The 18310-nt window shown below is 49.7% G+C and overlaps 1 protein-coding gene across 1 annotated transcript in view; it reads left to right on the plus strand.

The window, feature by feature from the left end:
- The window catches only part of LOC135255749 (zinc finger homeobox protein 3-like), a 191164-nt gene that overhangs the window by 150487 nt on the left and 22367 nt on the right, over window positions 1–18310 (plus strand). Inside the window, exons 5-6 of the mRNA XM_064337308.1 lie at window positions 5742–5849; window positions 17718–17854. Coding sequence (XP_064193378.1) covers window positions 5742–5849; window positions 17718–17854 — 245 coding nt within the window. The remainder of the gene's footprint in view (window positions 1–5741; window positions 5850–17717; window positions 17855–18310) is intronic.

Here is an 18310-nt window from a genome sequence, read left to right on the forward strand (position 1 = left end):
GCCTATTTTGGTCTAGGCAGTGTGGGGGCGGCGGGCCGGGGGGGAGGGGGGTGTATTGGGGGCTGCATTTGTTATCAGTTGTTTAAGAGGTACAGTAAACAGCGGTGTTCTGTTTTTTTTTTTTTTTGCTATGACTGTAATTATGACTCTTCCCTGGAAACAAAGCAAGGCGCCTCCTCTGCATCTGCAGATAATTCCCCTGGCCTCTGTGTCTCATTTATGGTGTTACTCATACCCTTCCTCATGAGCATCTGCTTTTGTCATCTTTCCGTTTTCCCCTCCTCCTTTTTTCTTTTTTTTATTTAAAAAAAAAAGGCCCGTCTGTGCCTTGCCTGTGCGTATCTCTCTTCCTTCCTCCCTACCTCTCCCTCTAAGGTGAGTGTGTGCGTGCGTGTGCGTGTACGTAGTACCGTCTCCCGGCTTGTATAGGGCGACACCTATGGGCCTGTACTTGCCGCTGCAGCCACGGATGGTTGTTCTGCGAGAGCGTACGGAGAGGGAGAGAGCTGGGTCCCTCGTGCCTCAGCCCTGCTCCCCGCTCAGGCTGGTTGGCCTGGCCGCTGAGCCCACAGCTTTCGAATCGTACAGGAACAAAGGCATCATAGGGAACAAAAAAAAACGCCTGGTGTATTTTCTTGGAATGCAGTTGAAGTGTTTCTTGTCCGTGAAAGATGTGGGTAATTAATGCGATCTTTTGTTTCCGCGGCGTTGCTTGTTCAAGCGACGCGCATGGCGGTTAGATTAAAGGAAATGTTTAATATCTTCGCACAAGGGGGGGTTAATAAGGATCGGATTAACAAGGACAATTAATTAGACTGCAACCTTCGGGCTGTTGTCCCTTACTGTATATTTTTAAGATTTGGTTTTTGAAATGGCCTGTTGCCATAGCATTGGGTTTTTTTCGTAATCTCTCACTGTTAATCTATGGCCGTGTGTGAGAGCATGTGTGCGTGCGTGAGTTTTTTTTTTTTTTTGGTACATCTTCCATTATTTGCAGGGTGAGCTCAGACCACTTGTGACCTTTCATTAATTACGGCCTGCCTGGCTTTAATCATTGTGTAATACCAGTGGAAACGAGATGAGGAATTGGCGCGCAAAATTTCCCACTTAGAGATGTAGGGCCACTGGCGAAATTACATCTCTGCATTTCTGCATACATTACAGCCTGTTCCCGTGCTCCGGTGCTGAGGGGGGAGCGCCATATATCTTGATTAAAAAACTAAATGAGGAAGCGTCAGGTTGAGAGAGGGGGTGTTTGGAGGGGAGACAGAGGCGTGGGGGTGGAAGGTGAGCGCACGTGAGCTGCGCGAGTAATCTAGTAATGTGTGTGTGCCGAGCATCACCGTTACAGCTGTTCTGTTCCGGCACGTGCGGATGAATGTGGCGTTTCGAGTCAATGTACTTTTTTATTCGAACTTGAGAGATGGCTATTAAAATGACACTTTAGTTTTTTAAAAAATATTTTAAAATTGGTACCCGTGTACATACGCTGGTTGGCGTAACTGTTCTCTAATTCTAAGAGTTTTTGAGCTTCTGGAGGCGGAGGTTAGCTCATGCAGTAGCCTACCGTTAGCGGCGGTTCTGGTTTTCCCCGGGATGGTTGTAGTCTGTCAGGCTTGCCAATACTGGAGGAGTTCTGCTGGATGGAAATTGAAGGTTGCCTTGGTAACATAATAGAAACGCGCTCCGTAATAAAAATGGAAGCAAAAGAAAATAGGAGTGGGACCATGGGAACGGTTACTTGTGCATTTTACTCGGAGCCAGGTATTCCTGTTTCAAAACATACACACACACACACACACACAGGGGCGCAGTGTGTTGTGGGCTATAACGCCTAACAGCATAATCCATACGTGCAATCACCCAGCTCTTAAAGAGCGGCGCTTCCTCCAGGAGGAAGCGGGCAATCGCGCTCACCTTCAGCGGTGTCACGGGGGTGATGTCTGCCGAGGCCGCGCGCAGTCGATGGAAAAAACGTTTCAGTGCCGCAACGATCGTATTACCGCTGTAATGACAGTTATTGCAATTATGATCATTATAACTAATGAGAGCAAAACGAGGGCTTTCGCTTCAGCAGAAAATGCCTCTGGTCAGACGTGCACCCGGGGTGCAGAACAACTCTATTTATACACGAGAGTACAAAGAAACTAAGAATGTTTTTTATGGTTTAAAAAAATATATAAATAAAAAAAATCGTCTTTCAATGTAGTTTGCCCAGATAATAACCACAGTACCAACAAGATATGGGGGAGTACATGGAGTTTTTATATTATTTTTTATATGAAGTAGGCCTTTATTAAAATAATGATGATATTAATTTGTATATAACCTTTAATACAATGTTCAAAGGTGCTTTACAGAATTCCAGAATGAGATGTAAAGGGGAGGGAAAGAATTCAGAACCAGTCCTCAGCCCTGGTTCTGGTTCTGAACACTTTGAATAAGTGAGTGATGTTATTGATTTGTGAGCATTTCTATGGGGGATTTTTATTTCGTCTCTCTCTCTTTTGGTGGTAGGGTCCCTGTTGAAACCTACAGAGTACGTTCACTGCTGTTTTCACACGTGGCCAAGCGTCTAGATGGCTCGCGGACGCATGACAGTATGCTTTTCAGGGGTTGGTGGGAAAATAGCTGTCGCGTCGCAACGGGAAAGGAGAACAGCTGTGTGAATTTGGGCTTTTAAGAGGAGTTTTTTATTATTTTTTTAACTTTGGTTCGTGGCACAATAGCTGTTTACAGTAAAAGATAGGCACATTATGATTAGAGCACTGCTCTGCTAAATATAAGCTGTTCTTCAGAAGTCATGTGAATAATCCATTATACATCTAGACTTCGCTTCTGCTACATAGATTGACGGATAGATCACCTCCGTGCACGTGTGCCATTTTAATACTGCGATCAAACATGGCCGTGTGATCTATAAAATATGAACACAAATGCGAAAAGCTCACGTTTAAGCCTCGTGGTTTTATGAATTTTAGAGTAAATGGGTTTTTCTCCCCCCTTCTGTTTTAATGACATTATCTTTAATTGCCTGCTTTCAAACACCAGGTTTAAAAAAAACCGACAGTCGTGTCAAGCTTATAGAATTATTTCTGTGCCAGTGTGAATTTCTCTGCGAGCGTTAATAATTAAAACAGCATGACAAAACACGGAATAACACATACGCGTCACCGACAGCGCGCTCCGCCTGCCCGGCCAAGATTGTAAAGGGTAATCATTTCGCAAATTCATATAATGCGCCTGCCTGAGTGCGCTTTCGGTTTTTCTTTTGTATACATCTGAATACCGAGACATATGGTGTACATATTTATCCCGCTAAGTGCAGAAGGCTGAATTGCTTTTTGCACTTGACAGAGAGAACCAATTGAAGAAGAATCGAGAGTCTGGAAGCTTTTAATAACATCAAAAGTACATAAGGGCACACACAGTAACTTTAGCGCGTGACAGAGTATATATAGGAGATTGGTTACCCTTTGAGCAGTATTGGTATTGAAAACTTCTGGTTTTCATGTCCAGATAAAAATGTAGATAATGAAACATTTAGCTACATTAGCGGTTGGGTTTAGGCTGTTGGCTTGATTTCTGAAGTCTATGAGGTAGGCGTTAACCTCACGCTATAGCAGTTATAGAGCCTGTCATGTGGTCTGGGTTTACAGATTGGTGTATGATTGGTGTTTTTTTTTTTCTTGGGAGGGGGTGGGGGGTGTCAGGGTTGCCAACCTATTTCTTACATGAGGCCAGGGTTAAAACAGAAAGGAACAGAGAGAGGCAGTTTATTTTGAACGAGGGACGAGTCGGAGGGACGAGAGGGTGTTGAGGGGTGGGGAGCGGAGCAAACTCAAGTTCACCCTCTGTGCTGTTCCATACATACCCTCATTCCGTCTCTATGAGCCTGTGTACTCTGGGCCGTTTATCTGCAGCGTCTGTTTGACCAGACCCCGCGATTCGCAAACTTTCCCCAGCGCACGTCTTCCGTCTGTCCTCAGAGACGTAGCTGCAGTCGGCACTGAGCTCAAACTCCGCTGACCGACCGTTGTCAGCAATTTAATGTGATTTTTTTTTTTAAAAAGCAGACCACAGTTTTTTTGTTAAACCACTGTTTTACCTTACAGGAGGTAAAAATAAAAAATAGGCCTATTAGGAACTCTGTGGCTAAACCTTAACGCCTGCGTTTGATTGTGAGTTTATCATAAATCCACACAAAACGACAAAGTCGTAACGGATTCGGAAATATCCAGTGTTGCGTCTACTTTGTTGACACGTGATCATATTTCCGCCCGGGATTTCTGCAGGAATCCTGTTCTTCCCGTAGAGGTACGGCTGGTGCTCTGGTAGTTTCAGACCGCTGTTCAATCCCGTCCCCCGAGCGCCGCCCACAGCCCCTTTCCCGGGACTGAATGGACAAATAGAGATTTTAACGGGATGTTTTTGTTGTTGCCGCTGATACATTGTCGATACATCAATAGCCCGATGCGCTCATGCCCAGAGAGCGGAAGCGCTTGTCATAACATTTAAGTAGCCTACATTTGCGAAGATTCAGCTGACTAGTGTAATAGCCGATAGCGGTTATCGACTGAGGCTCAGTTCGCTGTTGATCAATCAGAAAATGTGATGCGTTAGTCACTCATTCAACTTTTAAACAAACTTAACAGGGGGATGGGGATGCAGGGGGGTGGGAAATTAAGAAGATTGATGCTCGTTTTATCTTTTGTGTTCCGTCAGACGCGCTCAAGAATTATTTGAAGATGATGTTTATCAGTCTCCTTATGGCCTGCCGTATTGATTAGGGTGCTTTCAGAGGGTATGTGGCGGAGGATTGCTGTATTTGACTCTCAGAGATGACAGTTGTGAGTGTGTTTTAAGTATCCGAGGGTCTGAATGATGTCCGTTTTGTGCGGAGTGCGCTTTTGACAGTTGGGCGCGAGCAAAGCGGAGGCGCGCGTGCATGTTTCTCCACAAACTGCTCTCTTTCTGTCTGTATATGGCAAGGCGGAATATCACTTCTCTCGCAGGAAACATGTTCACCACAAAATTATTTTCCCGGCCTACATATTTTTAACCTCTTTGGAAAATATGCATGAGTTTCTGCCACGCATATGTGGTTTTTTTTGCAATGCTATGTTCATATTAAATGGGGGACGTGTATGCGTCATGGTCCTGTATGAAGGAAAAAGTACAACCTTGTTGTGGGTCTATATTTTAAACATAAAATTAATTTAGCTTGATATTTATATAATTATGCATTGCATTACGTTAACAGTGCAGTTATTATTTCCATTGTAGACATTTGGTTGTGTAATGGCAATGATTTCAAATGTTTTTTTTTAATTTCCACAAATGTATTATTGTTGGGTATTTGTCTAAAGACACGTCTGTAGTAGTTTTACTGTGTTTGAAAGAAACAAAGGAAAGCAATATATTTAAATGGCCTTTAGAATAACTGATTGTTTTGTCCTACTGTCTTGTGTTAATCAAACTGTATCACAGAGCACCTTCTAGGGGCTGAAATGATTGAGGAAAGACAGAGTCTCTCTCTCTCTCTCTCTCTCTCTCTCTCTCTCTTTGTCTCCTAACCTTGTATCTGCACACCAGCCAATGCAATTACTGCAAGCTCTCTTGAGGGAGGGGAGGGGGGGGGAACGAAAAAAAAAAGGACTACCGTCCCTTTAAGAGCATCCACCAATTCAGAGGGAGTGGTGATTTACATGTCTCTTCCTCCTCCTCTCCTCCTCTTCCAGGAGAGCTGAGTGAGGATGTGGATCCCGCATGCGAGGCCGCCGCTGACCAGGAGGGCCAAACCAAAGACAGAGAGAGTGGGGGGGAGAAGGAACCTACCAAAGGGACAGGTAAGCGGGGGGGGGGGAGGAGGGGGGTCGCCGTCTCTGCCACCTCACATCCACGGGGAGAGGCACCTTATGGGACGGATGCTGTGCTTACCCGCGCCCACTCAGCACCCCCCCCTCTGTATTTTAAGGAGGGACAGAGTGGGACTTACCTGTGTGGTTTAGCACACTCCTGTTACCACAAATGCCTTCTGTACCTTTTTATTTTTTTATTTTTTTTGGTGTTGAGTGCAGGTGTTTTCGCGAAATGTCAGTTCCTGATGCCGGCTCCAGACCGGCACAGAACATGGTCCGGGGAACATGGGCTTCCTCTAATGTCCGTGGCCTTTTCACGGGCCTTTAAACCTGATGAAACACCCTCTCACGTGAGAGTATGTACCCTGTCCTCAAACTGCAGATTCAATGCTGATGGCTATTAATAAGTACTGTTCTACTGTTGATGTCATGTCAGTGCAGATGGGGATGGAAGGTGAAGGGGGCGTGACCTGGTTTGCCAGACCTGATTGGTTGTGCTGCGGGGGGGGGGGGGGGGGGGGCACGTGTTCTGTATCGTTCTCTGATTAGAGTGACATAAAGCTGCGTGCAATCTTGGTCATGTCGGGTTCGATCCTGCAGTGCAGTTTTAGGCCTAGTGTTAAGGCATGGGGGGGGGGGGGGGGGGGGGTTTGGGTTTAGGGTTTGGCAAACTATTTCTTGTGAGGACCTCACACTGTTCTCAGTGCATTATCCTCCAATCACACCGTCTGTTTTGTACTAGGGGAGGGTTTGTGGCCTGAACAGCCAATCACTGTATTCCTGAGGCTGATAGCTCCACCTCTGTTTTTGTTATTCTCAATTTGTTGTTATTGTTATTTGCAGTAGTAGTACGGCTATTAATGTTACGTGTAATGTTAGTCACATCCTTTTTTTAATGTTTTGTTGCTTTTATGTTTTACCACAAGACACTTTTGTTTTTAATAGGAAGCACGTTTGCTTTTTGGATCGTTGTGGTGTTGCTTTTGCAGTTATCCTTTCTTGTGGAGGCATTGCACTGTAACTGAGGATCTCAGCCCTCTTTATTTTAAACTGGTGTTACTCAGTTTGTGTTTGGCAGGAGCCATCACACTCCACGTTGGAGTGGCCAGTGGTGCCACAGGTGTTCAAGTGGGGCCCTCTGTTATCCAGGAAGTCATACCTCCACTTCCTGCTTCAGCTCCCGGGCTGGGAGCCAAGATGGCGGCGTATGACAAGCGCAGAGAGCGGCCCCTGACGTAAAGGGCCTGGGACTGAACCACAGTCTGGACGCTACAAGGGCAGAGTTTGGCTCGCCGGGTTGTTTTCAAAGCTCAGTGGTTTGGGAATTGGAAATGCTTTCTGGCACGTCAGCCTTTCTGCATTACTAAGAATTATTTTAATGAATTTTTATTTTTTTGAAAGCAAAGCAAGAAAGTTCACTTGAACTTTATTGAGACCAAATCTTTTTTTTTTTTTTTAAGGAATAAATGAATAACTTGTGGAAAAAAATGCCTTTGATTTTTTGGATCTGAGAAATTAGCCACATTTGTTTGCAGTCTTATAGGACGTTTCACTGTTCTTTGATGGTTGGAAATAATAAAGTGCAGACTTGCTTAAAATAAAAAACCTAGCTTAAAAAGTGTATTCTACCACATGAAAATAAAGCACTGTAAAAAGCCTTAAAAATGAGCGACGCGGTTAATAATTCATGGGTACCTGTGGTGTGCGGGGAGACGTCTCCGTCATTAGAGTTCGTGCTTTTTTTTTCGTGTTCTTTTTTTTTTTTTTTTTGAAAGGCGCGCGGCTTAATACAAGCATATTCAATTCCGCGACTTCCCTTCTGTCAGCCGCTAATCACTAAATAAGAGTGTTTCGGTGTTTTCACAAAGGAAGGACGCGCGCTGCCATAGAAAGAATGCGCCCGCTTCTCAGCCGCTTATTAGAAGCGCTTAGGTAAAAATAGCGCGCGCATTAGCGCACGGGTCTGGAGTGCTGTTTGATGTCGCTGGAACCTTTGTCAGTTCTGAGGAGGGGTGGGCGGGGGCTGGGTACCCTGATCTGCAACTGAATTCGCCTCCATTTCAACAGCAGAATATGTATTTTTTAAAAGGTTCATTTTAAATGTGTTTTTCATTATTGATTAAATGAAGTGGTCAGTTAGGAGTCAGGTTTTTTTTCTTCCTTTTTCCTATTAGTTTTGTTTTGTGGGTGTTTCATAAGATCCAGAGCCTGTCCTGGGCCTTGTGTTGGTTTTCTAGGTATCTGTGCAGAGCAAGGCAGTACAGGGACTGGGATCGAGTGGTGCAGGAGCTGAATTTAGTGATACAGGGGCTGAATCTGGTGGTACAGGGGGTGAATCAGGCAATATATGGGGGCTAATCAAGGGGTCCAGGTTTGGATCTAGGGGTGCGGTGGTAGAATGGAGGCCTGTGGAGGTGGGAGCTGGATTTGGGAGACGGTATATCATAGCCGGTCTCTTCTGCTCTGCCACAGCACAGTCTGGTCTCTTTTTCTTTCTGTTTATTCATTTATTCAGTCAAATCTCAGCCAGGGGCACAGAGCTGGATGCAGACTGGCTTTTCTGGTCTCTCTTGCAAAAGATTTTTCAATCTCAGTGAGACTAACCTTGTTGAATAAAGGTTAAATAAAATAAAAAGTGTGTGTGCATGTGTGTGTCCCTGTGTGTCTGTATGAGAGACAGAGAGAGACTGTCAGTTGATTTAAGTTCTCCACATCCAGTCTGAAATCCGGCCCACAAGTTAGTGTTCAAGCAGAGGCTGGAATCTACCTGCATCTGAATAAGGCCAGATTGAGACATTGCCAAGTGAACTGCAGCACCCCCTGCATGCGGTGTGGAGGTATTGCACAGGGAAATCCGTTCTATTCTCAGTAAACCTTCTCTGCCTAAATGTGGAGCTCAGTGTGTCTCTGCACCACTGAGGTCTGTCTCTGAGACAGGTTGCTGTGTTTAGAGGATTCTGGCTGATCTTTGCCGTTTCATTTTTTTAAAAAGTAGCGACATACTACAGCTCTGGGAATGTCCCAAGGATGCCCAGCTCCTTTGGAATATACTTTCCTTTGTAATATTCCTTTAATTAAACCATGCAACATTCCAGCTGTTCAATATTGTTTTTATATTTTTCATTATTTCTGTTCCCGGCCATATTTTACTTAGCAGTAAAACAAATCTACATTTTAATTGTTGTATTATGGACCTGTCGGTTTAAAAACCCGCCTTTTTTCCCGTACCTAAATTCACGGTTGCGGGCTGTCAAGTCACTTTCTGCAGCGTGTGACAGCTCTGTCATTTCAGCTGTCACGATATTGTGATGTCTTTTCAAACGCCTCCTTTTAGCGCGCGCCGCGCTTTTAAGTTCCAGCCTTTTTAAACGGTTCTGATTGATACCGTCCAATTGTGACATCACACGGAACTCAAATTAGCGGCGTCTCCGTTTTCCCTCTTTCCGCAAAAAAAAGAAAAGAAAAAAAAAACCGTTAAGCGATTGAAAGGCGGGGTTAAGTAGTGCCCAGCGGAGTCCGTTTGCCAGACAAATGTTTACACGTTAGTTATAATCGTGTTCTTTAAAGACACTCGTCTTGCTTAAAATTGTAATTCTGTCAGATGTCTTTTTTGGAGCAGTGGACTGCCTATTATGCTTGTTTTTGTTCTAGTCTGCCCTCCTGTTATTATTCATTTTATTCAGGTTTTTTTTTATTTTTATTATTTTAATTTCACTTCAGTTTCTTTTTATCCAGCACATGGCCCTCTTAAGGTGAAAAGCTTTCTTGTGGGTCTTGAAGAAAGTCTTAAGATGAATCACGGCGGCTGTTAATTAATATCTCTTTTAATTTCTCCTTTTCAAATTTGTCACCGTTGTGCCTGCAGGAATTGCACAAACGGCTCGCAGAAGAGGAGCCCTTTCGTTTAATGAAGGTTTTGGGGTTATACACCGAGGAGGGGTGAGGAAAGATGAGCCTCGGACGCGTGGAGTCTCCATTCCGCGGGAAGACACTTTCGTCCTAATTTCCTTTATTTGAAATTAATTGATGCAAAGTAATTACCTGAGAAATGTGAGGTGAAAAGGGAGTATAAGTCCTCCATCGCTTAGGGCTCCAACACAGGCTCTGATTTATTAAAAAAGAAAAAGGGGGGCAGGGGGCGGGGAGGAGGATGGGGAGGTGAGGAGCAGAGAAGGGGAGGGAGGGGAAGAAAGATAATATTCGGTTATTGTTATCCTCCGCGTTTAAAGAGGATGAGTTGTGGGGTTGGGGACCCCGGATCCTGCTCTTCCATCTTTGCTAGAAGATTGCAGAGGGGACCGCAGGTGAGCTCGGCCCGCGTCTTCTGCAGTGGTTGCCAGATTTATGATGTATCTGGGCAACGCGCACGGCTAGAAGCTTAGCTGCGAACAGGGTGAGGAGCTGGCCGGACCGACGGCCGAGGTCCAGTGAGTGGGCTGTCGGAACGAATCACGGACCAGGGGGTGGTGGGTGAGACGCAGATTTAATACGGACTAACAGTACATTTTTTTCGGACAGCTAGACCGGATGTCATATTGTCAGCTATTCATCGGGTCTACAAACCAGACCTGTACGTTTAATTTAGAAAATCGGACATTTCGGTGGAAAATCTGGCAATCCTAGGCGGGGATTTGAATGATAAGTTAGACTGTGATAAACAGAGGTCCAGAAAGACTTGTAGCACTGTAGAGTTCTAGGTCCTCATCACTGGAGGACACTGGGCAGGGGGTTGTGGGTAGTCAGTCGGACGCTGGTGGAGTGCTTGTTACGGGCTCTGTGCTGGAGGGGTAGGGAGGGATAGGGGAGGAGTGTCCGGGCTGTAGGGGGTGTGGGGGCCCTGTACAACATGAGGTCATGGACCTGGCATTTTTATTAGCTGAAGGCCTCCCGGGGCAGGCGGGGGGGGGGGCACCAGCGCAGGTGCAGGGAACCCGACCGGAGCTGCCGAAAATCGGGGACCGGAGGACGTGTGCCTGTGGCTGCAGAGCTCCTCTCACACCTCTCCAAGACCCCTCCCCACCCCGTAACCCCCGGAGCTGCAGCAGGCCTCCTTAATGGCCACATGGGGGGGGAGCAGGGGCTGGGTACGGAGGGGGGAGGTGCAGCGTCAGGGAACACCAGGGGAAATCATCACCCCCCCCCCCCTTCCCACCCTTCCCCAGACCTCATTTACAGCCTCCAGCCAGCTCTGTCTCTCAGAGTATCGCTTCCCAAGGACACGGCCGTAATGACAGGATGGCGGCTGTGATTGCGTTCCTGAGAGATCTCAAACGGCGTAGCACCCCCACCCCCACCCCCCCCCGTCTTCATTCAGACCGGCCCGTGTCCGTCAGTCACTGGAGCTGGGCCGAGTTTTTTTTTTCTTCTTCTTTTAAAAATTTTTATTACAGTTTTTTTTTTTTTTTTTTAAAGCTCAGCCGAGCTCACCGATTGGTCCTGAGACACAGCGTTTTTTTTCCCTATTGGCCGGATATTGGTCTGCCCTGCCGCAGTACGGTGGCTGAGTGAAGGTGCCAAAAGACCAATTCACTTACGGGACTCGGCAACATAAAAAGCCCCCAGTTTACGGAAAAGGCCCATGAATTAATAATGACCTAAATGCCTGCTGAGGTCTCTTACCCCCCCCCCCCACACACACACACACACACCCCCCCCCGGCTCTGCTCTCAGCAGGTAGACGCGATGTGAAGTTTCCGTTACCGTTGGGGTTCGGGTCGGACCAGATGGGGGGTCAGGCCACTGTTCCTAAAGGTCACAGCCGGGCACAGAGGGGTCAAAGGTCAGTTTTCCTCCGGGTTCGAGCGTGTGAGGCAGGCAGCGAGCGCTGCAGGAGGGGTTAGGATGTCTGAGACGCGCGTGGGGTCCGTGGGTGTTTTGTGCCGCCCCCAATGCCGTTCGGGACATCCCTGCACCACACCGAACCCTCACGGCGGGGCTTCCCCTCACACGCAGGGTCACTCCAGGATTCGGGCTCCCAGAAGCACGGCTCGGTGTGTGAGCTAATGCTGGAATTCAGCTGTAAAACAAAACAAAAAAAAAAAAGACAGGAAGGCTGGAAACTCAAACGGTGACGCACTGCATCGGGTGCCTGTGTGTGTTTGTATTCGGCGTATTAAAAGAGGAATCGCCCCTCTGGAGAGGCCTCCCACGCTGACGTCTCCCCGGCTCCCAGTCGCTCTGGCGCGGCGGCGGCGGCGTGGGCTTCGGCTCGCCCCGGACGAGCGCGCTCTCTGTTCTCTCTGGCGGCGCCGTTTCCACTTTTAAAAAAAATCTCCTTCTGTGCCGTGACCGGCGGCCCCCGCCGAGCAGCCCGGTGAGCAGGAGCCCCCGCTCCCGTCACGCTCTCCGTTTATCGCCTCTCGCGGCCCGAAACGCGAGCCCCCCCCCCCCGTCACGGTGTCGGCTCGGCCGCGGCTCGTCCGCCGGGCCATCGCAGGGAAACGGCCTCACCTTCCATTTTCACTTTGCCATTTTTTGGGGGTTTTTTTCTTCTTTTCTTTTTTCTCTCTCTCCCTCCTGATCTCACCAGCAGAAAACAGGATACAGTAGCCGGGGCGGGGTGGGGTGAGGGTGAGGGTGAGAGTGAGGGTGAGGGAGGGGGCAGACTTTAGTCACGGAGGTTCCCAGCCGAAGCACGTTCCGGTTCTTTGAGACGGGACGGGGCGGATTTACGGTGCCCTGAACACGCCCTTTGACAAGAGACACCGGTGCCCCAGGGGGGGTCCGGGGCCCGTCAGACAGCTGCCCTGTCAGCCCCCCTGGCACCCCCCCCTTGTAATCCCGTGCCCTGGACCCGGAGCGCGTGGAGCCTCTGGGGGCTAGCTTAGCTTAGCTTAGCTTAGCTTAGCACACTCACGCCGCGGACCTGCTCGGGTTCCGCTGGAGGGGCTCTTCCTGAGCAGTAGGGGGAACCCTTTTATTCGGGAAGGGGTAAATCCCACCGACGGGGACTCTGAGTGGGCCGGGGACACCCAGCGTTTAAAATTTGTGTCACTGTCTGAAGTCTTCATATTGATTTTTTTTTTAAATTGAACTGTGAAAAGGTTTCAGTTTTTTTGTATTATTTGGGAATGAGGGCGATGTCTGGAGCGGTGGTATTTCAGCGCACCCCTTTCACAGCGGGCCTGTAGTGAGCGTGTTCACCGTCCACAGTGACGGTGACAAACAGGTGGCTCCTGCATGAGCGCTACTGTGGCTTTTCACCCCTGTGAGAGCTGCTCCCCGGACATCCTCACGCCTGAAATAGGCTGCTGTGTGTGTGTGTGTGTGTGTGTGTGTGTGTGCTGTGGTGTGGTGTGGTGTCGTGTGCTGTGGGGTGTGCGCGTGTGCGTGGCGTGGTGTGTGTGTGTGTGTGAAGTCTTCTTCCTGTACTCTCACTGTGTTCAGTGTGTTAATTCTTGTTACTTGTGTTACTTATTCTCCACCCCGCTTTCTATTTTTGTTTATATTTGGGGGTCACTTCCTGCACCTGCTGAACTTAACACCCATTTTTTTATGTGATATTTTACACGGATTCATTTCATTTAGCCTTTCGTTTCGTTGCAGTTTGTATCTTAGCGTGTTCTGGGCCTCCGCGCGCGATGCTCTCTCTCCCTCTTGGGGGTTGGGGGCGTGTGCTGGTGGTTGTGCCCCTGCTCTGATGGGTGACAGTGGGGGTGGGTGGGGGGGTGGGGGGAATTCCACACTTTGGAGAAACAGTGGGGAAGAGAGCAGCCAGGGAAACAGGTGTAGGGGGCAAAGGTGCTCAGCTGAGTGGAGCTGCAGGTCCTGAAGGCCTTTCCCTCCCCAGGGGAGTTTGGGCACATTAGAGCCGGAGACTCCAGCAAACACCCCCCCCCCCCAGAGGGCTCTACCTGGACACTGCGCTGGGGAGCCAGGGAGAGGAGGAAGAGCTGGAGGAGGAGGAGGAGGAGGGAGGGAGTCCTCAGCTCATTGAGGAGATGGAGTGTGGTGGGCAGTAGGGGGAGGAGTGGGGGGGGGAGGAGGTTTGTGTAAATGGCGTGACAAGGACAGTAGCACGCAGGAGAGGTCAATTTCGGCGAATGGGAGGTCCCTTTGTTTAACGCTTCCTCTGTTTATTGGTGGATGTGTTTAATGGGATTGGTCCTGACTGGACCCTAATCAGGCCCTGCCGGCCGACCCCTGGACCCCCCCCCCCCCCCCCGCTGTGTAATCAGCTCAGCCGTCCCCTCCCTGATTGGACCTGACGTTTTAATGTCTGGAGCGGGACTGTGGTCAGCCCTGCTCAACCTACTCACCCCCCACTCCACCCCCCTCCCCCCCCCACTACCCCAAACCCAATGGCCCCCCGTTCTCAATTTGCCCTTCCAGAACTGGACAAATCGGGCCAAATTTAACTCTTTATGGCCTCGTTAAGGGCCCGCAGGGCGGCTTCTTAAGTTTCACATTAGACTCTTTCAGGCCGAAGGGCGGGGGGGGGGGGCTGGGGGGGTCCAGCCACCCAGCCCCCACAGGCTTTGGCTTGGGGGTAATTTAGGGCCTTTACGAGGGTCGGCTCAGCCCTGGAATTTCCACCCCTCCGATGGCATTCCCTTTTCTGCTTGCGGTCTCCTCCCTCCCCCCCAACCCCTGGCCCTTCTCTCTTTCTCTCTCCCTTCCTTTCTTCCATTCGTTCCCTCCTGTCATCCTGTGGGCCTGCCGGGTTGCTGACGGAGTGGAGCTGCTGGGTGTGGCTAGCATGGCTAGCGTGCCGCAGTTGGTGGTGAAGGGATTAGCCGGGCGATGCGTCGGTCAGGGGGGGGGGGGGGGGGTGGGGGTGGGGGGGCGGCGTGGTGACAGGTCCGGTCTCGCCGATGGCGTCTCCTGGACGACAGACGGCCGCGTGCCGACCGTTCCCCTCGTTACCGTCAGCGCGCTGCTCTTAGCGACGGCCCCACAATGCCCCCCTCCCCGTCCCCCGTCCCCCCCCCTCCCCGTCCCCCGTTCCAGCGCGGTGAATGCTTATTGCGTGCGCTAAGTGCCCACTTAGGGCCACGCCGACGCCCCCCCGCGCTGTTCGGGCGCTGGGGGGGGTTAAGTCGGCTGTAAAACGGCACTCATATCTGACCTCTTCAGCCTCGTCTGTGTCATCGCCCGCCCCGCGCCGTAGCCTCCCCCGCTAACACAACGAGACCGAAGATCATCCTGTCTGGCCCCCGTCCCAACCCCAGCGCCCCACCGCGATAAATCTGACCCTGCGTCAGGGCTCCGGCGCTAAGAGCTAAAATAGGGTTCCCCAGCCCTGCTCCCAGCCAGCCGCGGGGCACGGGGCAGGTTTTTTTATTTTGATTTTAAGATCAGCGGTCCCTTCAGACCCAAGAAAACCAGGTGAGGTGAGTTAACTGTGTAATCAGCTTCTTTAAATAATTAGGTACGGTACTTCCTGTTCTCTCTCCTCCTCACTTCCTGGCAAGTTAAGTGCATCCTGGAGTGCAGTGAGCAGGCTCAGCGTGTGTGTGGGCAGAATGAAGGATACTGGCACTGGTTTTAAGACTTTGATGAGTGGGTCTTTTGGAATGTTTTTTTTTGTTCTTTTTTTCTTCTAAATTCGTGTTCTAGAACTCCATTGACTTCGATCACCAGTGGTGATTGTCACTTCAGCATTAGAACATTCAGTTCAGAACATTCTAATCTTATATTTTGTGGTCTTAGCCTTAAATGGGTTTTCGGATTTCTGGCACAGGTGGCTGTGTCTGTGCTACCTGTGCTTAGCAGTTGGATCACTGGACACCCCGGGGCGTGTGTGTGTGTGTGTGTTTGGGGGGGGGGTTATTTAACCATGTTGAGTCATTTCTATGGTAGCCCTTGAGTGTAGCGCTTTACTGATCTTGCAGACCCTTAAAAAGAATACAGCCATTTTTATTGGCTTCCGTAATTTACAAGATGTTGAACTGAGCATCGGAGAGTGTAAAAGGTCCCAGGAAAGATGTCCTCAGCCAGCAGAGTGACTGTTTTTGGGGGGGGGGGGGGGGTCAGTGGAGGCCTAAGATGCTGAGCTCCAGCTCTTCAGCCACATCCCTATGGCAGTCCTCCTGGGCCACAGTGCTATCCCAGCAGGCACTTGGTTGGTTAGAATTCCAGTTAAGCCCAGAGCTTCTGTGATACTTGCTGCGTAGGCACAAAGAGCCAGGAGATTTACCCGGGGGGGGGGGGGAGCACAGTGGATAAGGGTACAGGTCAGTATTTTGTCTGGGATTTTGGAGGATATCAGGCTTCCTAACTTCACACAGACAGACACACGGATACACACACATGCATGCACACACACACACGCACACATTGTAATTACCCTAAAGTTAATCATGCCCCCTTTGTATGTGCCAGGGTACTGTTACCTGGCACAGGAAGTTCCCCTGATCCCACTGATAGCAGGCTGGTGGACGGACGGACTGCCGGCCCTCTCCCAGCCTACAGTAGCACGCTCGCATGCAAGGAAGGGACAGTTGCTAGGATACCTTTTTACTGAGCATTACAATAATTTAGATGGCTTTTAGTAAAAAAAAAAAAAAAACGTGTCGGTAAAAATAGCGTGGCGTGTGACTCGCGCTAATCGTCCAATGAGGAGATGCGGCGGAAGCTCCGCTCCGTTTTTATTGGCTGGTCGCGACGGGGCCGCCACGCTTGTTTCCCCAGGAGCGCCTGTGCCTGTCGCCGCAAACATTAAAGGGAAAGCCGCTCTCATTTGGTGTCATTGTGTTTTTATTGATCCTTCCACTGATGGAAGGTAAAAAATATCATATATATTTTATTTTATTTTTTTAGCTATCTTACTCACCGCATTCCCATGTCTGAAACGCATCTCTGTAACCGCTGTGATTTTGCCAGGACGGGAGATGGACATCCAGATTAATAATATGCTGCGATTAGAATATTTTGTGACCCTATTATCATGAATGCTTCCTTTAAAAAAAGTAAAACATTGGTAGTTTTACAGAAAAAATGTTAGATAATTTTACTGAAGGAATTATTTCTCCAAACATGATTGTGGCTGTTGAGGGGGCGTCTGAAAACAAACTTGTAAACTTGAGAACTGAAAGTAAACATCAGACTCTCAATTTTCTATTAACGAGTGCAGAGATGAAACGCATCTGTCTTTGATGCAGCAGGCTTGACAGACTGGCGTGGATCTGTTTCCCTTAATACCCGATCAAGCGCCAGGGAGACATTTGCCTCTTCTTAAGCTGAGCGAACCCTTTCGGCGTAGCTGATGCTAGCTCTACCGCCACTTCAAACGTGCGGTACCGCGAGCGATCGAGCAATCGAGCGAACGAGCGAGCGAGAGCCCAAAAGCTGCTCGGCGCGGGAGCCCGCCGCTGTGATTGGCTGTCTCGGGGGGCCGTGTGATGTCCCGGTGATCAGACGCGGGGAAACGACAGGTAGCGGGGAGAGCGGCGGCGTGGAGCTCGGGCGGGGGGGGGGGGGAGCAAACAGCAGGGAGGGGCTACAGAGGAGATGGCGGATCAACTGCTCAGCCACCCACGTCCTGTTAAACATGTTTACATGCCGTCATATCCTCCTTACCCCCCCTCTGTACCTTCCCCATCCCCCCCCCACCCTGAGGAGTGTCTGGCTGAGCGGGTAGCCGAACCTCAGCCCTCCTCTCCCAACCGCTTCTCCACCCACTTCCTGTTAAAAATGTTTATATGCCATCATGTCCCCTTGCCCCCCCCCCCTTCCATCCCCCAACCTGAGGAGTGACTTGAGAGTGTCCGGCTGAGCAGGTAGCCGATCCTCAGCTCCCCCCCCACAGCAGAGGAGAGCTCCTCATCCCGGTACACGTCTCTCTCTTCTTCTCTACACTCTCTCTCTCTCTCTCTCTCTCTCACAATCTCTTTGTCTCTCTCTCTCTCTCCACAGCTGTCTCCTGCCAGGCCGACAGGGATCGGACGGATTCCCCCCTCCCCTCCAAACGCCCTTCCTCGAGGTCGGGGGCCCCGGAGGCCCCCCAGTCCTCCAAGCGTCCCAGGACGTCGGACAAGAGCGCCGGCGAGCAGGTGAGACGACCCCCCCCAACCCCCCCCCGCCCCACCCCCACCCGGCCGTCTTTCCCTCCGTCAGAAGGACATCGGCGCTCTCCACGCCGCGCTGTTGCGCTCTCTGGCGTTCAGTCTGGGTCGGGGTGTGGTCAGCTGTAGGTGACGCTAACCGGCGCTGACCGCTCTGTCGCGCAACCCGCTGGACCAGCCAAACCGATTTGGACGTACCCGCCATCCAAAAAGCACGGTCCCTTCCTTATGAATCGAGCTTATCGCCTATTATTTATCTTTCTTAAAGAACGTGGAGTTGCACTTCTAAGCATTTTCCGGAATATCAGTACGGCCCCGTCTTCTGGTGTTCTGTAGTGTTTTGTTTTTTTTCCCCCTCATCCTGGTGATTACTTTTCTTTTATTTCTTATTTCTTTTTTGCTGAAGCTGCATGGTTAATGATGGAAGGGCTGGAAAATCGATAT

The sequence above is a fragment of the Anguilla rostrata genome, chromosome 5 (genome assembly GCF_018555375.3).
Source record: "Anguilla rostrata isolate EN2019 chromosome 5, ASM1855537v3, whole genome shotgun sequence".
Taxonomy (NCBI): domain Eukaryota; kingdom Metazoa; phylum Chordata; class Actinopteri; order Anguilliformes; family Anguillidae; genus Anguilla; species Anguilla rostrata.